We start from the raw sequence: 22,216 nt of genomic DNA, 5'->3' as shown, positions 1-22,216 counted from the left end.
TGTGCTAGAACGAAACTTGAAAGGCACTACGAGCTGCGTCGTACGGCAACTGTTGCAGTGTCACATGAGGTTGAATTATTTGGTAAAGCGAGCGACTCACCTTCCGGCGCACATGCATAGGACAGTTTAGGTGATAGTGTTCTTAAGTCTCATAACCAGAAAGTTTGGTGACTTTACCTAAAATCGTGTTTTTGCTTCCTGCCCCCTGTCGGATTATGTTAAGTTCAGTACAGCCTTGCCTCTCCAGCTGATACACTATAATTCACCGACTGGTCAACGGTGCAGGTCCACACGCGGCAGTTTGAAGGTGTAAGCATGAACACGCATTCGTCAGTGCAAAATACGTAGACGATGACTCGCATATAGTTATTAAGTCAATGCGATGAAGGAGACATGGAAGTGGCAGAATAAGTATTTTATAAGAGAAAGAATGGAGAAAGTATTTTATAAGAGAAAGAATGGAGGAAGGAGTCTTGCTTTACTTTGGATCGGTCACCTGGCTGGAACACTGTTAATGTGTTTTCTACCAGCTGGCATGTTGTTCCGCGCACCACTGGATGCACGCGTGCGCAGGCACACAGGACACTGACAACCTGACGAACCTTGTCGCTCACTCACAATTTCAGTGTCAGGTTGTGATCCTCTAAACAAAATAATGGGGTTCAAAGGAAAACGCGTAGTGCAGTCATTCAGAAGTTTTATAGGTGCATGCAAATACTGTCTTCGGAGACGCTTGATTGGGGTGTAGACCCCCCTGCCCATTCCACTTACGCCAAGTCGCACAAATTCCGGGGAGTTTGTTCCTCCAAAAGTACTTCTGAGTTCAGTGTGTAGACGCCGAATTAATAATCTTTGACTTCTGTTTCATTATCGGTGTACAGATCAAGCGCCACTGTGTCGAAAAGGTGGTGCTGCTTGTCTTCCCATGGTCCGGGCCGTGTTGTGCGAATGTCGAGCATAAGTTGCTACACATAGAGAAGCCAGTGGTATTTCTTGTCCATAATAACTTGGCAAGAAATAGCTGGGCTTGGTCAACCGGTTTCTTTTTCGCAACGCCACGTGACGGGAGTTCAGTCAAGCCATTGCTCGGCCTAACCACAAGCAAACCGAGCGACAGGTGCGGTGTCAGCAAGCGCGCACACACAGATTTGAGAGCAGTCAGAAAAAGAACGGCCGACAACGAAAATTTGCTATCGTTCCTCTTGGATATTCTGTGTCATTTCTTCCCCGCTAATTTTGCTTCCATTTCATGCCTCTGCCGCTGAGGATGCGCGAGTATGTATAGAAGAAAAGACCGCCCCTGGAGCTAAGCCATGGCGGGCACTAATCATCTTTAGTTCAGTGATCTGTTTCACCAATAAACGGAAAGTCTAGTCGAGCTCGCAAGTGATTTCAGTGCTGCTTGTTTCGGGGCGCAGAGCTTCTTTTTGATTGGGTTGACTTCAGATGTTGAACGACACTACGTAGCTTAGGAAATAAACGAAGTCAGAGCCTTCCAGTCGCAAAAAAAGACGTTGTGCGCCAAACAAACATACATTGCTCACGTAATGAAACGCATCCAATGGCGTGCCAGAACCCCCTGTCCAGCTGAAAAAAAAGGATAGGGTCTGTAAACGAACTCTTCCTGCTGAGGGAAGTGACGGGGCAAAGAGAGAAGTGTAGCATCCGATTCAGGACAATTTTTATTGTTTCCCGAAACCAGCTTTTTTCCTCCGCTCCGTGGAGCTTTTTTGTTTCTGTCTCGTGCACCGGACGTTGACAGATGAAGCACCAAGCAAAAACTGTATGCGCCCGAAGCACTGTCAATTATACCGGTCATGTGGACAACCCAGGCTGTCCAAGAAATAGCCACCGCTGCGGCTGCCTCTGAACCTTCGTTCGCGGAAGTATACGGATCCTGTGCAACTAAGGACATATGGCGCTCCTCGGAACAGGGTCACCATCGACAGGGTGCCGAAGCACCATCTGCCTGTCCCGGGCAGATGGAAAAAAGGCAGTTCTCTGGCGCCAGAAAAAGGGGTCCAATGTGCGAAGGAAAAGCGCTCGAAACCCAGTCATCGAGACCTGCGAGTCACGCCGATAAATGGGGACATATGGAGTTCAGTAGCAACCAGTCAGTCGATGGCCTGATTCAACTGCAAGAATGGCTTGCCCAGCAGCAAGGGGGGGAGTCGCAGAACACGGCAGGCATTGATTTGCCCACCAAAGATGGTGGAGTTCTCATCTTTCCAGAGCCCCACAGTGTGCTGAAGGGCCGTCAGGAAAGCGGAGAGAAAGTGTTTGTGAATATTTGCACTCACTCCCAGATAGAGCCGTGGCATTATGAACGTCTCCTTGCAGACGACGTGGATGATGGGGCCAGTGGACAAGATACGGAAGGCGTCCGAATCCCTCTCAGTGTTGGCGAGCGTGAGTTTTACGTCATTGCTAAGCATTCAGTTTCTCAAATCGACCGGCCACCACAGTGCAGGTGGCAGTACTTCCAGTGAAGGAGTAGTTTTTTTTGGACCGTTCCTGTCACGTTTATGGAACAACACAACCTGCGGTAATGTGGCTGTCAAGACAAGGTTTGTAGTACAAAGAAAAGGGAAACAATATAAGCAATCGAGGAAAGTTCCTGCTGACCGCCACAAACGTTGTATTATGTCGATCGAGGCCGGATGTCCACCAACGTTAGGAAGAGTCTCGCAACTGCAGTGAGGTGTATGACCCGTCGGTTTGGAAACCACCGCTCTTCTCATGTACGGTTTGCGGGAAAGGGTAACGGAATAAATTATCTGTCGTCCTATGAATAGTAAGAGTTACGACGAAACACATTCTGTTGAATCCATGAAGAAATCCTGGCTTTTGACGAACTGCAACGTCAGCGAGTAACCAAACGACAGCTCTTGATTGAAAGTTCCAGCTCGTGTCACAGTGATATTCGCTGTCCATGCGAAGTGTCAGAAATATCATGCTGACGGCTTCATTTGTCCCATAGAGCTACTTCGAAGGGGTCCTCAGCAGTGGGGATGAGGTGCTCTGATATCGATGCTCTCCATTCGACAAAAATAATTTGATTATAAATGGTTTAGGCGCTCTGTACTCTAATCACATTAAGAATTATGCGTCTGTCGCTCATTCAACAGAATCGTCTGTCGTTTGAATATGTGAGGTGTCTGTTCTCTCGATGTGACCAAATTGCTGTTCAACCAACTCTAAAAGATATGTGTTGCTTTCATTCAGGCATTGAATGCGCTGACAAAGAGGGACAGCCATGCATCTCCTTCGATGTCGTCTTTAATCCAGGTACAAGAAGAATCACTTTTTGTGGCACCACACTGTCAGCCGCCACCGCATCGAGTGAATAGCCAGGCAAAATAACAGATGCGAGCACCCCAATTGGCCGCAACAGACACGGAGATGCGGAGGTTGGGAACTCTAAGCCTGAAGGCGTCTCCCCAAAACAGGGGTCGTGTTTGGTTTCCTTCGCAAGAGTAATAAAAGATTCAGGAAACCGTGTGCCCTTCAACAGCTTCCCGTTTTCTTGACGTCTCTGTACACTCGTGTTGAAATGCTACTGCTTACGCGTGTATGCCGGCATCGAAACACGGAAAGAGTCGGGGTGGATTGCTCCATTCCTTCAGCAGATAGCCTCTTCGTTCCGGCACTTTGGACACGACAGTCCGTCCCCTCTGCTCCCGAAGGCCGCACCAGCAAGTCAGATGTTTGTCAAGTATTGATGGCAAGAATATCTAAAGAGTGGGATCACCGGCGCGAGTGTGCTAATCACAGCCGCTTCTCATTGTTGCCACTCTTTCTTGGTCAGGCACTGTTCATCAATGCCTTAAGGAGCCCAAGCTGAAGCAGCTGTTTGCCCAGTTCTCCCTAGCGGCAGTTGCTCATAAGTATGGGCTCAAACTGCGCGACGAATTTTCTTTTCCAAAACTCCGTTACAAAGGTACGGTGACACATACACCAGAGAGAGCATCCAGCACACAGTTGGTACCTGAGAATTTTATCGTGTCGAGCGTCTGCCTTTCGGAGTTCCCGATTCTGTAGAGTACCCAAATAATCATCTGTGCATTCGATACAGGGCATGCCCCTCAACCGCAACGGGTCAAAGTCACTGTCAAATCAAAAATCCAAGAAGTGGAAACAGTTTCCGCAACGGAGCCGACGTCCCCGGGGAATTGGATTGATTGCCCCCCTAATGGTAATATACAGTCAGGCGGACTCAAGGCAACAAGGAGTTGTTCCTGTTTGAAAAAAAAGCCCGATATTCCGGCTTTTGAAGCGTGGTTCGTCGGCCCCACCTTGCTCGTCCAGTTCATAGAGTGTCTACTTCAAAAACGAACATTTGGTCCCGAGGCACAACATTTAGGCAGTCTTTCTGATGCCCGCTTCAGTGCTTGGAAGTGTAAGTATGCTGGAGTCGAAGATGACGGATTTCCAGAATGCTCAATCAACGCTTTTGACTTCGACCGCGTAACAACTGAATCTGATGGAAGGAGCGGAGGATCACATGAAGATAAAAACGCTGAGTCTTCTAAAGAACCTGGTAAAGAGAAAGGTGCCACATTTCAATTCAAAAAGGCCTTTCTTCTTTCTCCCGATGAGCAAGAGCGTCACGACGTCGAAAATAAAACAGTGACAGTGACACGCTCCAGCCTACGGGGATCGGCATTCCTCCTACAACTGGACCTGCGTCGGATGACCCAAGAGAATGCCAGTTTGTGCTGCGGCTGTGACCCGCAAACGACTTCATCGTCAAAAAATTCATGGTTTGCTACTTCGGCAAGGCAAGACGACAACGACACGGATTCAGAAATGCCGTATTCGACGGGTTCTTCTAGCCATAAGCTCGGAAATTCTCATGGAGATCGCCCGATTCCGCTCGTCACTGTGAGCGACATCCACCTTCTCGTCACATGGACGCCTGACAATGAAGCTTCGGACTCGGTCGGCCGACAGAAATCCAGACCATGCGGAAAGAAGGTGGATAGCAGTAATGGCGCAACTGCCAACACGTTCGAAGAGACAGCGCCTGCCCGGAAACCTGAGAGACGCGTGTTACTTTTTCCTTTCCCTTTCTCCTTTTGCTCTCTTTTTAGCAGAGCACTCGTTTCTACCGATCCATATCCTCTTCTTACTGTCATCGTACCAACCGACGAGAAGGCAGCCGCTGGTCTAGAGTGTTGCTTTCCGTCAATTTACATATCACAGGGACCCCACAATTCTTCTGCGGCACACACAGGGACTGTCGTTACGAATGTCGTCACTACATCGCCGGATCGTAGTTGCGCGAATTTTGACTTCGAAAAAAAGCGAAGGCACACTGCGTTTGAGACATCCGATCCCAGAGCTGATTCCGACTGTGCTGAAATTTTGCCTGGTGCACGTGATGGTCATACCTACCCGGGATGGGAAGAAGACAGACTGAAGTGGACGGAAAGCGAGATTGCGGATGCCTTTCTCGATACAGTGTTCTGATCTCTTCATAAAACGATTCTACAGCTGCGTGTGGGGGAAGAAATGGACACAAGCCTACCGCCACAGAGTTCCTCTCAACTAGCACAGCCTGTCAAGCGTGTTGTTGCGTTTATATCGTTTGATGGAAGGACTCATTAATTCCCATCCATATTGTGCGAGGCATCTTCGGATATTGTACATCGTAGTACTTGATAATATGCTCTGAGGACCGATAATGACAAGAGAATGTGGTCCGTTCGAAGCAAGGAACAGAACGCCTTCACTGTTGAACACTCCGTTCTAGCTGCAAGTATCAGCGGCTACGGGGAGACAAAGTCATAACTTGTCTCACTGGTATGGAAATGTGCTACAGTTGCTGGTGCTACCATACAAACATACCACTTCTCAAGCTGATGCGATCAGTTGTACTTTTCCGTGAACGCGCAGTCTCACGGAGGAAACACCTTATTACAAGCCGAAACCTCCAGCAGCGAAGTCGTACCTTCACGTTATTTTCATGAACATCCCCACAGACGGTGCGAACAAAAACAGACAATGCGATGCGGATGGAATTCCCGTTCAGACAACCCCTTCACGAGAGAACTCACCTGATCACCAAACCTTGCAACCGCACACAAGAAAACATATTTTATGCTTGCATGTTTGAAGCCCAACACAAGGGAAGGTCTCTAAAAAGCAGGGGAAAAAGTATCTTTCATGATGTCCCGTAATCTGTTGGGCGTGAGCCACTTCCCTCAGGCGTTTGTAACAGATCCTTTGCTCTCATGTGGATGAAGTGGCGGGTTTCTTCCCAACGTTGTGCGCAGTTCCACAGGCATGTTTTCTCCGCATTATTCAGTCGACTTTCTGCCACACAGTTAGAAAGAGGGGCATTCAAAGACGCAATTCAGAACAACTTGGCTCCGTGCACGTCAGAAGTTGACACACGAAGTAAGTAACCACCACAACGGGATAGTTGGGTTTACCATGTGGATACATCCACACTTGTTGAATGACACTGCCAGTAGTATGAACCCACGGGAGGCACAGAAGGATCAAGTTTTTTTATGTCATTGATATACTGCCCACTACGAAGTTGGGTCAGGAGTCACTACATTCTGAAATGCGATTTTCGACATTCCTCCTATATATTCACCCGCACGTGTCCTGTACGAACGCATGCCTGCTTCAGAAATATCTTATCAGTCACGTGTGTCTCTGGTGCGTTTGAGAAGCGAATTAAGCTGAGACGTACTTATCACTTCGACACATTGGGAAAAACAGAATCCTGCCGTCGTAAATTCTTGCAGTCGGTCCTGAGACCATAAGGAACGCGCAGCACAAAAATTTTCACCTTCATTAAATGATTCTTGCGACTTCGCTAACAACTTATTTGACCAGAAGCACCGGCCAAGACGAAATCAGCCTGTAGCTCTCGTACTCATAAAACCTTCGGCACGCAGCAGTTTATCAGCCTGAGTGTAGCGGCCCTGTGGCCGTGCAGAGGTATGTGCCTTGGGACATTTTGTTTTCGTTCGCCCCCTGCACGCACTTGTATTCGCAGCGAGGATAAACTGCTACTCAGATGCTAGTTTGATCAGAGCCGTTCTGGAAAAATATAATGATGGGGTATTTTCACCAGTCAGAATCTACTTTTTTCTTTGTACAAATGAGCATACATTTCCTCCAACGCAACCATTCTCAGTGGATTTGCCCTCCCTGTTGAACCAAATTCAGCAGACGGATTCCGGCAGCGTACAATTGGACCTACTGTGATAGCAGCGGCCTGCGCGATATTTTTTCGCTGAAGAGCATCCATTGCGGTTTGCCGTGGTCACGCCGTCTTCAAAATGTTTTTTTATGAGGTGTCGTTGCCCGTGCGATAGTGCGGCCTGTTGTAATTCAAGTGCCCTTGTACTGACTGAAGGCCTTCCCATTTATAAGTACCACCTCGAGCAAGACAATGTAGGTCGGAAATACCACGTCACGAGGAAGGGTTGGTATGGGATTGCCGACTGAACTTCAGCCGTACACATCGGCCTCCCTCAACCTCGTCTGACAACAGAAGTTTAATTGCTACAGTGCCACAGGCGACTGCGCTGGAAGTTGTATCCTTTACGTCACTGCAACCCACACCTTCAGCTGGTCTCTCTTCTTTTCCCCAGTTTCATGCACGCAGCTTCCGAGCTGATACCCATGTGGTACTCATGTTTTCCCAGGCTTGAACACGGCCCCGGCACCGCCACGGAAATTGAGTATTGTTCAAAATTCGTATGCATCAAGAGGGGCAAATGCTGCGGTTGGAGGCGAGGAACGCGGACGCGAAACCTTATAGAGGGAGGGTCGTTCCAAGCTCTTACCAAACAGTCCGACACAAATTGTTGACACGAAATAGAAGGCATTCGTGTTGAAATGCCTACTGGAATGATGAGCCACCGACAAAGGAAAAATTTAGCGACAGAATCGACCGTTCGCCAGCCGTGCCACACACCTTCGACCTGACGCGGTCGATACGCGTATCGGAAAGTCGCCGCTTCTTTCACCAGGGTATTACGGGATCTGCAATTCCAAATAGGAAGGAACCGTTGTGAAAAAATACAGGACACTGCGAGTCAACAGCCTGGCTTCTCTCTGCTGTGGTTTATACTTCGATCGACGGTTGCTTGAGACATCGAAAAAGCTTTTTACTTTTCGCATGCGGCGTCAAACGGATCTGCATCTAGCTCTTCCAATCCCGGAGGTCGACGTGTGCCGTTCGGAGTCCTTCCTCTTTTCACAGTTACTAGACGGCGTCAAAGTAACAAGACAAAGACGCTTCAGACTGCGTACCGACTTCTCCCGTCCTGGACGTTGGGACTGCGGCGTCTCAAAATGCGGGAACTCTTTTACACCGTTTCGATTACAGCAGTCGTCTTAGTGTGATGGCGGAGACACGTTTGTCTGTTCCGCTCCCACATCAAGTGCTGAATCTGCCTGACACGACAAGTGCTTCGCTTGAGACTTTGTCAGCGAAAAAATAGTTTCGCCCGTCCCTCCAGCGAGCGCCATGATGGTGGCCGTCACTCCTTGTCTTAGCGTGATGTCGCCTTTCCTCACGGCACAATGCTGTCGTCAGGAGCGCAACTATGCGTGGAAACAGGTGAGTCAGAGAAAGAGAGCTCGATCATTTAGATTTGCTGAATCGACGGAGTAGACACGCGTGCGTGGTTCGATGGGTGTGGTAACACGACTGAGGCCTTGTCGTTGTCGCCATGTCCGCGATCCTTTCGACAATAACGACACTGCAAAACTGCAAAATTGTGGATTACCAGCGTTTCCGGTTGTTGTGCTGTGTCCCTTTTGTTTCGCAGCGTACTTACCCGTTCGTTGTACCAAGCCTAACAGTGGAGACATGTCCCACGGCTTCTCGATTCGCGTCACTTGAAGCTTGTTCCAAACGTTCCAAGCATTCCCTTTCCTCTGCACCGCGTCTGAGGGGTGGCACCTCTAGCTCCGAGCTTCGTTTTTCCTGGGGATCTAGACGAAACGTTGGAGCCTTTGCTGCCTTGCGGAGACAACCATCTTCTTGCAACTCTTTACCCGGTGGTCTGAGACACCGCCAAACATCAAATAGCGCGGGAGACTCATCACTGACTTCTTCTGTTTTGGGGAGTTCATATTTCGATCTTGGTCACCGTCGTCTGATTTCCTCCGCGTACCTCTCACCTTTGTATGACGGCGATTTCTTGCCATCCTATGCTTATACGCTGCCCTCACCTTCATCCGTAAACCCTTTATTCGGTACGCCGCCGTCTTTGCATTCTTCCCGCGTGCGCAAGGCCCATTCGCCAAGCTATGTATCGAGGAATCAATCGCAGCGAAGAGAGGATTTCGAACTAGTCGCTAGCCTACCCTTCCGACCACGAAGGAGAGTTTCCTCGGGGAGCCTTCTTGTTGCGTGCGCTTCGCCTACGGACAGCCAAGAAAAGCCACAGCCCCCAAGACGTTTCCACGAACCTGTGTTAGCCGTTGATTTCCCGGAGACCTTTCTGCCCCAAAAGACCTTTGGAAAACAGGCGCCGGTTCCTCACGACTGCGTCGCCGTCGCGCCTCGCTGCATGCACGACATTTGTTGGATTCCCGCGGCGAGGGCGTACGCAGTTGCAGTGTATGTGAACCGTGACAGTTTAGAGGGTTGGAAAGAGTGGTACACACAACGGAGACATGCAGCTGAGAAGGGTTTAAAGGCGGAGGAGGAACAAGAAGCGCTGAGCCTTCTGTTCGCGCCAGAAATCGAAAAGACACTGGTCTTTACATTTGTCGGCAACAAAAATCCGGAACACATTCTCAAGGGCTTTCATAGGGCACTTGCGAACTCAGTGCCAAGAAACATGGTGAGACACAGGATCCGATCTCTGAGAGTATTTGATGTATTCGTTCTCTGTCGACCGCACTCCGAACGCCGGGGGCCGGCCGTATTTCCATGTTTTGACCCTCCATCCCTCAGCCAGGTTTCTCTTGCTTGCTATCCATTACCTCCCCACTTGCATTGTCTCCTTCTGCGCAGTGTGCTGGTAATCCCATTTTACGTTTTTTCCCCTCCCCTTTTCATCGATTATTCCAACTGCCGCATTTCTCTGGCGCAGGCCCGTAAATTCACCTGACTCTGTTCCCCATGATTTCGAAAAATGCACCGCCCACGCGATACGAATCGGCTGCTTTATGTCCCGCTCTCCTGTTCGATACTTCGAGAATACTCCTCTGTGTATGGCCGACCCAGATTCGACTTTTTTCAAGTGCCTCCTCCCGTTTGATGGGTCTAGACAGCAAATGACCTCAAACGGACTGTTACACCTTGACACCTAAACTGCGCCGTCGGAGTGGTAAGAAGACATGCGAAGCCATTTTCGTTTGCTTTTCATGTTTCAGGATGCCGGCTGTAAGGACGCTCTCTACAAGGAGGTTCAAGCTTTTATTCAAGCTCTCCGGTCGTGCACCTTCAAACCATCTTGTTCCCTCGCTGTAACAGTACTTCCAACAGAGGCGCTGACTTATGCTGCGCCAGGCTCGAAGGCAATCGAATCATCCACAGGCGGAGCGGAGAAACCGGAACATTCTGTTCCGCCTGAAGGAGTGAATGACAGCCGAGCAACAATTGTGTTGATGTACAAGGAGGCGAATGACATCTCGTTTAAACTCCTCGCTTCCTTTTCTTCTCGTTTCCTTAGTCTGGCACTTCACAATTTGTACCTCGACGGCTGGGGGGCGCCAGAACCCCGTTATCAGAGCATCAGCAAAAAGTTCAGAGAAGGTGCTCGAAAGGCTTTACAAGAAATGAAGGAAAAATGAGAAACTGTACAGAGCAACGCGAGCTCACCGGGTGGTGGGCGTCGAGCGAGTGTCAGCTCATATATAAATTCTCGAGTCTTGTGTTCCTTAATTCTTTTCATCACCTGAATTTCACACCTGTGAGCACGGCAGTCAGACGCTCTCGAACTCGCCTAGTTGCAAGTCATTTCACGCTACAGCCACGCGGATGACTCTAAACGTTTCCATTTTTTTCGTCACAAGCTGGTGACTCCTCTATTTTCCATATATGAGCATTCTTGTCCCAAGAGGCAGGTGCTTCGTGCGTGGCCGTTCTTCGTGCAAAACTACACGCCTGCGTCGGTTAGTTTACAAAAGTCAGTCTCGCCGGCTCCACTATTTCTACGGTCAGAATTCCAGAGAACTGCCTGAGTCTACAGCCTGTGAATGATGTGGCGGGTCTTGCTTTTACATACGCAAAGAGCTAAATCGAGGTTTACTCCCAAGCGCGCCTCTCGCGTTTTCTTCACGGGTGAGTGGGACGGCGCATGACGAAATGACTATAACTCCTACTAGCAGCATACACACAACTGCGGAAACCCCTGGTACAAACAAATCTGCACGTACCCTTGTGAAGCAGAAAGACACGCAATGTAATACTGTACAGAACACTCCATATGATTCTGTCATACATGCTCTTTGTTGCGGCCCGCCAACGACCCTAGTCTAGCAGGCTGTAAGTAGGTACGATAGTCAATTTCGGGCGGATCCTGTGCGTCCCGATACTGAAAACGTGATTCTTACTCTCGGCTCGTTTGTATGACGGAGCGAGGAAGATGTCGAGGTACACTACGGAAGGCTTTGCTTCGAAGAAGCAAGCCAGAGAACCCCGGATTTTAGTGAGGATCGGGCACGACTCGTCGCAGCACTACACCGTGACAACACACCTACACTTTCCATCCGTACAGGAAACACACACAAGCACATTCGCAAACCAGAGACCTCTTCAACCTTCAGTCCGAAACGAGAAAAATGCACAAAAACGCCAGACGCATATTTGGTAGATGCACCACGGACGTCCAAGAGCTGCGACCATCACCATAATAGGAACAACCCTTGCAGGCAGCTGGTCTTTTTCTTGGGAGCTTAAGGAGCGGATTAACGCTCTGGCAATGTGGAATCGTGGTGAAACGGTGGTCTCCTGTAGATGATGTGTGATTCGTTAACACTGAGAATTTTTTCACTCTCAACTCAACCATCGTGTCTTCGATATCGAGGCGCAAAGCGGGCCTCGCGTGTCTCCTGGGGTCAGCTAATCACAATTCAGCGCAACACATCGACACACTTCTCACTTCTTGGTGGCTTTCTCCTTTCACGCTCCACGGACTGGATGGTATAACTTCAAGAACCTCAGCCTGGATGTGGCGGGGCCATTCAGTGTGTTTCATGCAAAAAGCCACTCATGGTTTTCATTTTCTATAGGATCCGCAATGCGCCCGAGACTGACAACGCTGCTGCGGTGACTGCCATTCGCGCCTCACAGCCGACACCTGTCTGCAGGATCTTCTGTAAGGAAGTTTCGAACGTCGAGTCATTTGCAAATCGGAAGAAAGCGCACGCTGTGAATAAAAAATTCTGATGATTGGTAGGCTTTTTCTGTGGGTGATTTCCTAGAACGAGCACCACCTGGTGAGCGCTGTTAGGGGTTGCCCACTTTCGGACAGGGAGCAGCTTCTTCTTAATCGTTTCTAAATAACGTTACAGTATACTGCTACTGAAGGAACGCGGATCGACTTCGTGCTGACAGCAATGCCGAGTCTCGGCAAAAGTCAGTATTCAACGGATTCTCGGGAAGCGCGGCGGTACCGACGCACACACTGTTTTCCTAGGGCTTTTACATTTTGCCTCCGTTTTATTAATATGGACAAAAGGGCGCCGCCAACCCAGCTTCACACTTTAAAAATATCCAGAAGGACTTGAGCGTGTTTTGAATTCAAGTATACGCAACAGACGGGGAAAAAGCTCTGCGGGTGTTTGCAGTGTCTGGCTTCTCACCCCTCTTCTTGTGCCACTCTTTTGTACTGGAAACCGAAATGGTTTCGGGGATCCGGCGACCAGTCTACCGTTGTCGCACTTCCCCCACCTGCCTTGTGCTTCTGATTTCCCTCCTGCGTCTCGTTCCGTCCAGTCTTGCGGATTCGATACTTCCTCGGTCAGCCCGCCTCCAATCCGTTCACTTCTGTTTTCGCGATAATTCTCCCTTCACTTCAACCCATCACGGGTTTGAGTCGTTTTCCCCGCTGGGAGTTCGCTTCTCTCTTCAACCAGGATTTCTGAACGATCTCACATCCACGACTGGATACTCCTTCCGTGTGCCACATCCGGAGTTGCGAACCAATGCGTCGACACAGACACGATTCCTCGTTCCGCCGTCGGGGGCATCCTGGTCCCATCGGACTATGTGCCGACAAGAGTGCGCCTTCCTGAGGTCCGGCAAAGAGGGGATTTCGCAGGAAAGTTCCTTGGATGCTGAGGCGTTTACATCAGCTCCCCGAACTCCCTTCCCGTGCTGCCGTCGTCGAAAAGCCTACCCAGCGTCCACGCTGTGGAGCGTCTGTACACCTGGGCATGGCAACTCATCAGCGCCAGGAACGCGATGGCACTCACCATATGTCTGTCCGAGTTCAGCGACAAAACACCGAAAAGCGAGCGACGGGCGGTCTAGGTTCTCCTGTCTTCCTGTCCGCGGTTTACGGAAATTATGGGAGCCTCAGAACTTTTACTTACCACTGCAAGATTTGCTTTATGGTTGCGGTGGCAAAACGCCGCTCCTCTGTTTCGCGTGTTCTCGGTTCGGGAATGAGTGGCGGCAGACCGTCTTCGAAGAAGCCAGGGCGACGTGGAAACCACACTCCTGCAGCTTTTTATGGACAAGAGAGAAGCACACTGACACGACAAATCGCATTCGGAGGTGTCTCGGCGGTGGGAGGCCGGTGGGATGCGCTACTCGCGAACCGCACACGGATTATGGCGTGCCGTACCTGATGCAATGGACGAGGAGTCTTCTTTTTTCCATGCCCTGCCACAAGGTACCGGTGGGAATGCAGAACAAAGAGGACTGCAAACAAAAGACTGCGACTCAGTCGTTTGACAGTTCACAGTCAGAGTTGGGGGATACGAGTGGATCAATGACATCTGGCGAAGAAGTGGCGCCTCGTCAAGGTCTCACAGATGAAAAGATTCCGGTTGACAAGCCAAGAGCGTCTCTTCGACGCAGGGAAACGGGGCAGTACCTGAGTAAGTTCCAAAACGACGGACTGCATGGTCTCGCGCAGACTTCCTGCCGTGAGCAACAGAGAGCCGTGAGGCAGGGTCCCAAGAACTTCGCCTCGGAGACAGGAGATTCAGAGGTGCCCGATGGCACCCTTCCAATTCAGGAGGAAAATATGACCATCGAGTCCGAAGAGGCTATCCGGTTAAGGTGGAACAATCTACGGAAAACGCACCATGAGAAACAGAGGAAAGGAGGCCAGACCCTTATCCTTGGGATTGAGACATCCTGCGACGACACGTGTGTTGGCATTGTCGACTGGTGAGAGACAGCGAGAGTCGAGCCAACGCAAAGGACATAATACGCCGAAACGAGACTGCGCAAAGAACTTGAGGAGAATGGTTATGCTCAAAGAGCTTCAGCTGTTGCACAAGCCCATGGAAAAGACCGTGGATTGACCTTATCTACAACGGCATGGGTTCTATTCGATCGTGGAAGACGTGCCCTTGTTATGCTCGCGGGTGTGCCCTACACTTCATCACCCTTCGGCTTGCCTGTGTCTCATGTTCATTTTCTTTGCATTCGCTGTCGTGCTGTCCTCTGTACATTTCTTCCTGTATATCCGTGCCTCGGGAGTGCTTCATGCGCTCATAGCCCTCTTGTTCGCTTCTTCTTACTTTCGTCTTGGCTCTCGGTTTGCGACCTCTACAGGGAGAGTGGAAGAATTCTGGCAAACATTTGCACTCCGCAGCCAGAGCTTCTCATCAAGTATGGAGGAGTTCACCCATCGGAAGCCGCTGCGGCACACGACCGGCGCATGCAGTCGGTTGTAAGAAATGCTCTCCAGGAGGCAGGTATGTTAGCCGACCGGGAGCCTTGCAATTGCAAGGCTTCACGTCTCTGCTGCGGACGACGCCTGTCATGAATCTGTGCTGTTCCCTCGAGATTTTGGCACGTGCCGTACTCAAGCAGACACACAGAGATACGAATTTATGTGCTCCTGAAAACACGCGTTTCGACCTAGGGGCGAACGACGAGTGCCGTGCTTAAAGCCTCGTCTGAACATGCCGTGAACATCTGTGTTTCTCTGTCGATCAGGAAACGCCATATTCAGACACAACTGGGGAGACACGTAGTAAATATGTGGTCACTCAAGAGCCCACAGAGGATATTGCCATTGTGGCACCATGGTTAGGATCTCAAAGAGTAGCGGAACCAAGTTCTGCGCCTAAAAAACGAAACCTTCTCCTGTGTAAATTTTTCTGTGTATACATTTGGTGTGGAGGGCCTGTGTGAGATGACTGCGGACCAGCTGCTGCTCTCCTGCTAGTCGTACATCGAAAAATCGGCCAAATAACTGTTTTTGAATTTTGCGCTCCCTGCAGTTTGTCAGAAAAGTAATCAGCCACAAGCAAGTTATTACAATTCGCCACAGGGTCTTTCACTCTTGTGGTTTCACATTAATACGGTGACACGTCCTTGTGTCATTTTCATTGTTTGCCCCAGTGATGCAGATGGGCGCCTCGGTGGGTGCAAGCGACTCTTTCCCCTTGCTCTGGTTCATCTGCGATTTCTTGTCCGTTTCCGTCCAGGCGTCTCACTCCTCGATATCGACGTCATTGCTTTCACGCGAGGGCCAGGGCTCGTTCCTTGCCTCTCCGTCGGTGCGTCAGCGGCTCTGGAAATTGCGGGCGAACTGACTGAGGTGTGGGCAGATGCAGAAGAGGCGGTGCGCGACAAGGAGATCTCTGCGTCGTTTGCCGACTCGCCTCATCTCCGGCATGCGTCCTCGGGGGTGGGAAAGCACGACAGCGGAGCTTACGTCCGAGAACAAGACCAAGGTCGGAGTCCCTGTTGGGGCCTTGAGTGCATGGAAAGAGGAGAGATGAAGCGAGGGGGATCAGCAGAAGCGGAAGGGGGAGAGGCCAGAGAGACCAGCTTAGACCTGACAAAAGGAGATGGAAGGGGAGCCGCGGGAGGGGAGGGTTTTCAAGAACAGAGTGGTCGGGAACGTTCCTGGCTGTCCGCCGAAGAGCGACAAGAGATTTTCCGACGCGTGGTTTGGGCTAAAGGAGCGACTGGGAGTGCAGACGAAAAGGTGGTTTCTAGAGGAAGAGGGGTGCCACTCGTTTTGGCTGTCAATCATCTTCACGGCCACCTCCTCTCTGCGGGCAGAGACTCCTCGCAACAGCAGCATGCTTCAGACAGACAGGGGGATAGCTGTTCTCCCGCGTCCGCCTTACCGCCTAAGTTTCTCGCTCTTCTTGTTTCCGGAGGCCACACTTTCTCGTGTGTAGTTAAAGCATGCGAAGACTACCACCTCCATCTGCGCCCGAAACTCTTTCTCGTTCCTGCCAGGAGTCGACACAGAGCCTCTGGAGACCCGAGAACGGCAGACCGAGCAGGTGGTGACATTAAAAAAGGCCACGAAGTGGAAAGCGAAGAGGGGGAGGAAGAGGCGGGCATGGAGCGGGCTGACGAGGGTAAGGAGCGACGTAATATCGGGGCGGCGAGAATTGTTGGAGAGTCAAGAAAGTGTTTGCAAGACCGACGACTCAGAGTGGAAACCCCAGGAAACGGACACCAAGAGAAAAATGAGAGAGGGGATGCATCAGGACTACAGAGAGAGAGAACGAACGACCACGACGGTGATGGACCGGGAAAAGACTCCACAAACAGCTGCTTCTTGAAAGACGAAAAATCCAGGAACGTCGCCAAAGACCTTCTCGTGGAAGTCTGGGGAAGCTGGGATGACCCGGAAGAGGCGAACCACGATGGATGCGTCAACGGCCTCCAGTGCATCTACACGGGCCAGTCGGAAGACGACGCTGTCGGTGAGGCTGTCGACAAGTCGATGCGCTGTCTGATGACAGGGGCTTCTTCTCCAGAGTCGTCCATCTCTGCCTCCAACGCTCGTTCTAGTACTTCATCAGCACCTGCCCTTGGCTACCCGGCCATGCCTCTGCCTCCTACCTCCCCTTCGCTTTCCCCATGCCTCCGTTGCTCTTCGCCTTCTCTTCCCTCTCTCTCGAGTGCCGCCGGCGTCTGCTTTCAGACTTCGCATGCAGCAGCTGAAACAACAAATAAAAGGGAAAGCAGTTCTGAGGGTGAAGAAAGCGCCTCAGGTACTAGTGGAGCCACTGGAGGCGAGGCGCCTCTTGGAAGAGGCGCGGCACTGCAGGGGCGGCACGGAGGAGCGATGATGGAGGAGATGGCAGCTTCAGGAAATGACAAGGCTGTCCCTCTTCCAAACATGCTCTCTTTGAAACCCAAGACCTTGAATTTCAGGTAGGACATGCCCGAGCGAATCACAGGCGGGCATCAAAGGGCGGAAGCAGGAATGAAGAGTTCACGAATCCATTTGCGAAAAAGAGAGCGAGAGTAACGACACTTAAATCGTTCAGTGGCTGGATGGGGGAGGACAGTCTCTCTCGAAGTCTCCTTGCCCAACACGCGCTTGAAGTTCCACCCTCTGGGCGCCATCTTGGTTTCCCGGGAGCGCCGGAGCTAAGGTGTAAACGTGACTTGATGGAGAGCTGCGGGCATGTCTCCATTCAAAAATCGTACTTCCTACACCAGAAGTAGATGCGTGCATTGGGAAAGTGGTCTCGTTCCTCGAATTCCTGAGCTTCTGGACGTATAGTCCTGTAGGAGGATGAGAACGTCAATGGCACTCACCCAGGTTCCCATCATCGCTATTTTAGCCAGCTCTTGCGGCGCCGTTGAAGAACCCAGTGAATTCTCATGACAGCTTTCGCATTGCATGCGCGTCCTCGTTTGCAGCTTCTCGGGAATGAAGTCTGCATTCGCGGCGGCGGTGTCCAAAATGGGTCACCAAGACGAAAAGGCGAAATGTGACTTCGCCGCTTCCCTCCAAGCAGGTAAGATAAGTCTTTGAAAAGCCACTGGGGGTGGATGTCATGTGGTAGGTACCTTCCGTTTCGCTAGCCCGTGATGGTGTTCTTCAGACGAGAGAACGCGCAGCAGGCTCTGCATATTTGCAGATTCTGTCGGAACCGTCGGGGTGTGTTTCGTCATAAAAATGTTCTGTTTGACTGACAAGCGAGCTAGTGACAATTCCTTACTGACGATGTGCTTGGCATTTTTGCTGTCCTCTTCCACCACGTTTAGAGCCACGTATGAAGAGGGGCGAACTGCCTCTACCTGGAGCTGCTGGCCTCCAAGGAGCACGAAATGATCCGAAACAACGACACTGGATACAAGAGTGAACCCGCCAGACTAGCGGCCCAAGGAGGGGGGTGTTCGATTTCTCTGTCCTCCCCGCTTTGGTGCATACAGGCGTCGCTGATCTTCATGCGGCAGTGAACTCAAAGGGCCATGGAACATAGAACGAAGTTACAGTTGTTTCTAAGCTGCTCCTGTCCCGAAAAATAAGGGTGTACTATGTAAAGCACTGTTAATGCTGGGCTTGATTCCTTTTTTGCGCGTGTCCATTTTTTCGCAGCCGTTTTCAAGCATCTCGAGGACCAACTGAGGAAGACCATGTGGCTGTATGAATTTCTTGAGGACTTTCCGCGGAGACTCGCCGTCGTCGGAGGTACGCTACATGCCTGCAAGTTTTTTGTCGAGGAATATTGACAGGAAAGTAGAAACGATCTCTCTTTGCTGCAGCCCACGCTACTTCTCACGTGGATCTACGCAAATTCCTTTGGGAGCTTGCGGCTCAACCTTCATAGGCCCCCATCCCCTGCTCTGTTGCTTTGCTGCCTTTGGGTTTTTCTGGCTCGCTTCAGTGTGTCTGGAGTCGAGTCGCGGTTACCAGTATGCCGGTGACAGTGGCGTGCGCCTTCACCTCTGTTTTACGCATGCATGCTCGATTCTCTTCGCCCGTCTTTGCCGTGTCCATTCCCTGGAGGGTGCTGTCGATCTGTTCGCGTGTTTCGCAGTTGACCTTTTTCCCCTTTTGCCCGTCGCTGTACAGGAGTTTCTTGTAACGAGACGCTACGTCGACGTCTCCGAAAGCTTTGCGAGTCGCGGGGCGACACATCCGTTCACGAGCAAGAATTCAAGCGCCTGAAGAATCGCCTCAAAATCCTCGCACGTCGCATTCCAGATTCACTCCTCTCTCAGCAAGTCTTGACAGGTCGACACGATTCTCTATGTCCCTCTAGTGGCGGTCGGCACGAGACGTCGCCCGCAAAATTCGGCGCAGCACCACATGTAGAGACTACAGTTCTCGAAACCCAGAAACGACGTGGCGGGAGCGCATCTTTCGTAGAGTCCAGCGACCACGAAGATAGCGAATCCAGTCGGCAGGAACTTCTCGCTACGGTAGACACCCACTTACCGGAAAAGAAAGAAGCATTCAAGTTGCACAGAGTCGCACACGACGGTGAAAACGAACTTTCCGTTTTTGAACAAGGCGAGAAAAAGAAGCTGCGTCACCAGGACAGACGCAGTGCAGAAGCCATGTCTCCGGAAATAAAAAAACAAGGTGCCTCTGACACGGACCTTCGGGGCATTCTAGAAAAAAAACTACGCGCCTTTTCATTTGCTCATTACTGTCGCTTGCGCGTTGACTTGAATGATCTTGTATCCGCGTTAAAAGAAGATTCTCTGAGTTCGCAGGAGACGAGGCGACCGATATTTTTTCTGTCGCCCGAGGGTTCGTTCGATTTCGACGGATCGTGTTCTCTTGGTCATCATCAAGAGCAGACGAAGGGGTTGGTTGGAGAAAAAATACCAGGGTCCCAGTCCACTGGTGCCGAAGTGGCGATTGATGGAGTTATACCAAAGCCGACAGCACCTTTAGGGCTTTGCACGAGGGGTGATAGCGGTGACCTTCGACGGAGTGGAAGTAGAGTAGACAGGTGGGAAACATTCTGGACCTCGAAGCCGCTATGCAACGACAACGGGGTAATGATAGCGTGGGCAGCCGTGAATGCAGTGAAATGCATGGACATGTCAACGGGATATTCGGGTGCAGCACTGACCGACGTCCACCGGTCAGAGGCGACACTGAGTCAACCAGACGGGAAACTATCCCGAAGAGATCTTCAGAATGGAACGCAGACTGACGCTGACACAGACATTGAAGACTGGAGTGTCGAGTCAGAGAAACGCCTCGACCTTGATCACATAGAAAATCTGGTGAGTCGCAAAATGACAGAAACTCTGGGGCTGGGCAGAGAGGAGAGGCCGCAGCAGCCAGAGCGAGTGCTACACAATGCAGGCGAAGACGATTACATGTCACCAAACGATGGAAATGAGAGTAATCTTCGTAATCAAAAATTCATGGCTGCGGCTGGTAACGATAAGAAACTTGTTACACCTCGCTGGCTGGGCGGGATATCGCTGTGTGCAAACGACCTCCTCTCGAAGGTCGAGTTCCTGGTTCTCGATTGGATTGTGAAAACAAAGTCACTGCCTTAGTCAAAAATACCGTGTCTGAAGAACGGATGATTCTTGTGCGCGTATTCCACCGCGAAGTTTGCTGTCGCAGCTGCCCATTGGTTTTGTGCCAGAGGAACCCAAGTCTGCAGCTGCTCTCCTAGGTATCGGTGAACGCAGTATTGAACTGGTCAGGTGAATGTTTCGTAAACAACGGAGACGTGCAGCAGAATCGAATGACTTTCACGGGTTCGGCGCTACTCTCGAGATGAGCAGATGCTTTGCATGCCACAGTGTGTTGGATCCAATGCTACAGGCGACCCGTGTTAAGGTCTCGCATGTACGGTCACTGTTTCAAGGCAGCACTCATTTTCTGTGTGTATCTTGATCTTTATCTTGTTGGTAGACGTTGTCTGAGCAGACATAGATATCCTCGTAGCGAAGCTACCAAATATGGGAGAAAGGAGGCTTGTCATGACTGGAGTACCCCATATACCAGTAAACTTTGTACTCTAAATGATTACAGGTATCGCTCTACCGCGTAGACTTACTCAAAAGTACTATGGGCAGATACTGGCGTTAAACATCGAGCTACAGAAGTTGCGGCAAATGCAGCGATTTTCCACTCTTGGTCGCCTTTCCTATCAGGCTTCAAGGAATGAAAGGTACATTCCAGTTCACGTTTGGACAGCTGTGCGGGGGTGCACCTGCGTCTCGTCAGTGTGGCTGTAACGGCGGAATCCTATATACATATGTGTAGGGCGATCGACGGTATCGAGTTCATGGAGTACTGAGCCTTCCGATGTGCCACTGCCGAACCCGCCCTTCCTGCCGCAGTGCATCCCACATGAATATGAGCAGCCATTATTCGCTTTTTCCACCCGGAAGCTTACGATCCACCACAAACATGCAAGATGAATCGTTCCTCACCCCTTTTATTTGCCACGATCAATCGAGCAAGTCTCTATCTCCAGCTTGCAGGGTTGCAGTGCAAACGTTGCGCCGCTCAACCTAGGTTTGTCCCGCCGGCTACGGTCCTTTTCTCGCAGTGTTAGACTGCGTCTCACTTTAATCCAGATGTGTTTCAGCAAAGCAAATGCCGCAGCAACCGTTTGTCGCGCAAACGACCTTTCTCATTCAGAGCCTCCTCGCGATGCTTCATGTCACTCGTGGGGAGGCAGAGAAGGTGCCTTCAACTAAGAACGCTCGCCGCAGTGACCCGGCTGTACGCGTTCCCCTACCGCTACATCTCTTTTGCTTGTTCTGCAGGTCCTTTCTGTTTCAAAAGGAACGAGAAATCTTGCTCGGTGAGCGTTGCACTGGAATGAAGCTCGTACACTTCGTGCGATGCCTCTTGATGAGCGCGCACGAGCTACCCGTGGTCACAGCATGCTCTGGGTCCTGGCTTCGGGTTAAGCAGGTGTCACTGCTGGCTGTGGCTTGATGATCTTTCCTGTTTTCGACTTTTGCGATCAGCTGCTTTCTGCAATTTTGTTGAGAACCATAGAGGCAGTACGTTTCTTTCGTGTACCTTTGTGCACGTTCCCCGGCGTTCGCCTTCGTATTTTCCAAGTTACCGCCTAGGCTAGGCAGAAGCCACTTCCCCGTCTTCGGCGCGGAGGCAACTTGTGACCGTTATATTTTTTCCGTTTCTCACAGCGCCTCACAGTTAAACTTCACCTCCCGCGTTGGATGAAACGATCTGTCACTGTGTATCGTTCTTCTGTACAATCTTCCGCGGTTTCCTTCTGCGGCAGACCTTGTTTCTTGCGAGCGCCAAGCCTCTAGCCCTCTCCGTGTCTTACCGCAGGGAGGTCTACCTCGAGCAGACCCCAGGCCAGCGTAATTTTGCCTTGA

At 50.9% G+C, this 22,216-nt stretch overlaps 4 protein-coding genes across 4 annotated transcripts; 3 read left to right on the top strand and 1 right to left on the bottom strand.

The window, feature by feature from the left end:
* Positions 1-2,093: 2,093 nt before the first annotated feature.
* TGME49_274080 (hypothetical protein) lies at positions 2,094-5,472 on the top strand (the record flags this gene model as incomplete). Its single annotated transcript, XM_018781713.1, has 4 exons — positions 2,094-2,409; positions 3,226-3,288; positions 3,809-3,940; positions 4,076-5,472. The coding sequence occupies 4 exons, from the start codon at positions 2,094-2,096 to the stop codon at positions 5,470-5,472; spliced, it is 1,908 nt and encodes a 635-aa protein (XP_018636750.1).
* Positions 5,473-6,166: 694 nt separating this feature from the next.
* TGME49_274090 (hypothetical protein) lies at positions 6,167-7,270 on the bottom strand (the record flags this gene model as incomplete). The annotated part of the gene is made up of 3 exons (XM_002365969.2): positions 6,167-6,318; positions 6,707-6,767; positions 7,223-7,270. The coding sequence occupies 3 exons, from the start codon at positions 7,268-7,270 to the stop codon at positions 6,167-6,169; spliced, it is 261 nt and encodes an 86-aa protein (XP_002366010.1).
* A 1,227-nt stretch (positions 7,271-8,497) lies between these two features.
* On the top strand, positions 8,498-10,996 carry TGME49_274100 (hypothetical protein; the record flags this gene model as incomplete). The annotated part of the gene is made up of 3 exons (XM_018781714.1): positions 8,498-8,590; positions 8,802-9,824; positions 10,360-10,996. The coding sequence occupies 3 exons, from the start codon at positions 8,498-8,500 to the stop codon at positions 10,777-10,779; spliced, it is 1,536 nt and encodes a 511-aa protein (XP_018636751.1). The 3' UTR covers positions 10,780-10,996.
* A 1,834-nt stretch (positions 10,997-12,830) lies between these two features.
* Positions 12,831-20,401, top strand: TGME49_274110 (glycoprotease family protein; the record flags this gene model as incomplete). Its single annotated transcript, XM_002365971.2, has 6 exons — positions 12,831-14,329; positions 14,720-14,862; positions 15,601-17,296; positions 17,792-17,889; positions 18,474-18,566; positions 18,951-20,401. The coding sequence occupies 6 exons, from the start codon at positions 12,831-12,833 to the stop codon at positions 20,399-20,401; spliced, it is 4,980 nt and encodes a 1,659-aa protein (XP_002366012.2).
* Between the last annotated feature and the right edge of the window lie 1,815 nt (positions 20,402-22,216).

Source organism: Toxoplasma gondii, chromosome VIII (assembly GCF_000006565.2).
Source record: "Toxoplasma gondii ME49 chromosome VIII, whole genome shotgun sequence".
NCBI classification, from domain to species: Eukaryota; Apicomplexa; class Conoidasida; order Eucoccidiorida; family Sarcocystidae; genus Toxoplasma; species Toxoplasma gondii.
This window is presented reverse-complemented; position numbering and strand designations above follow the sequence as displayed.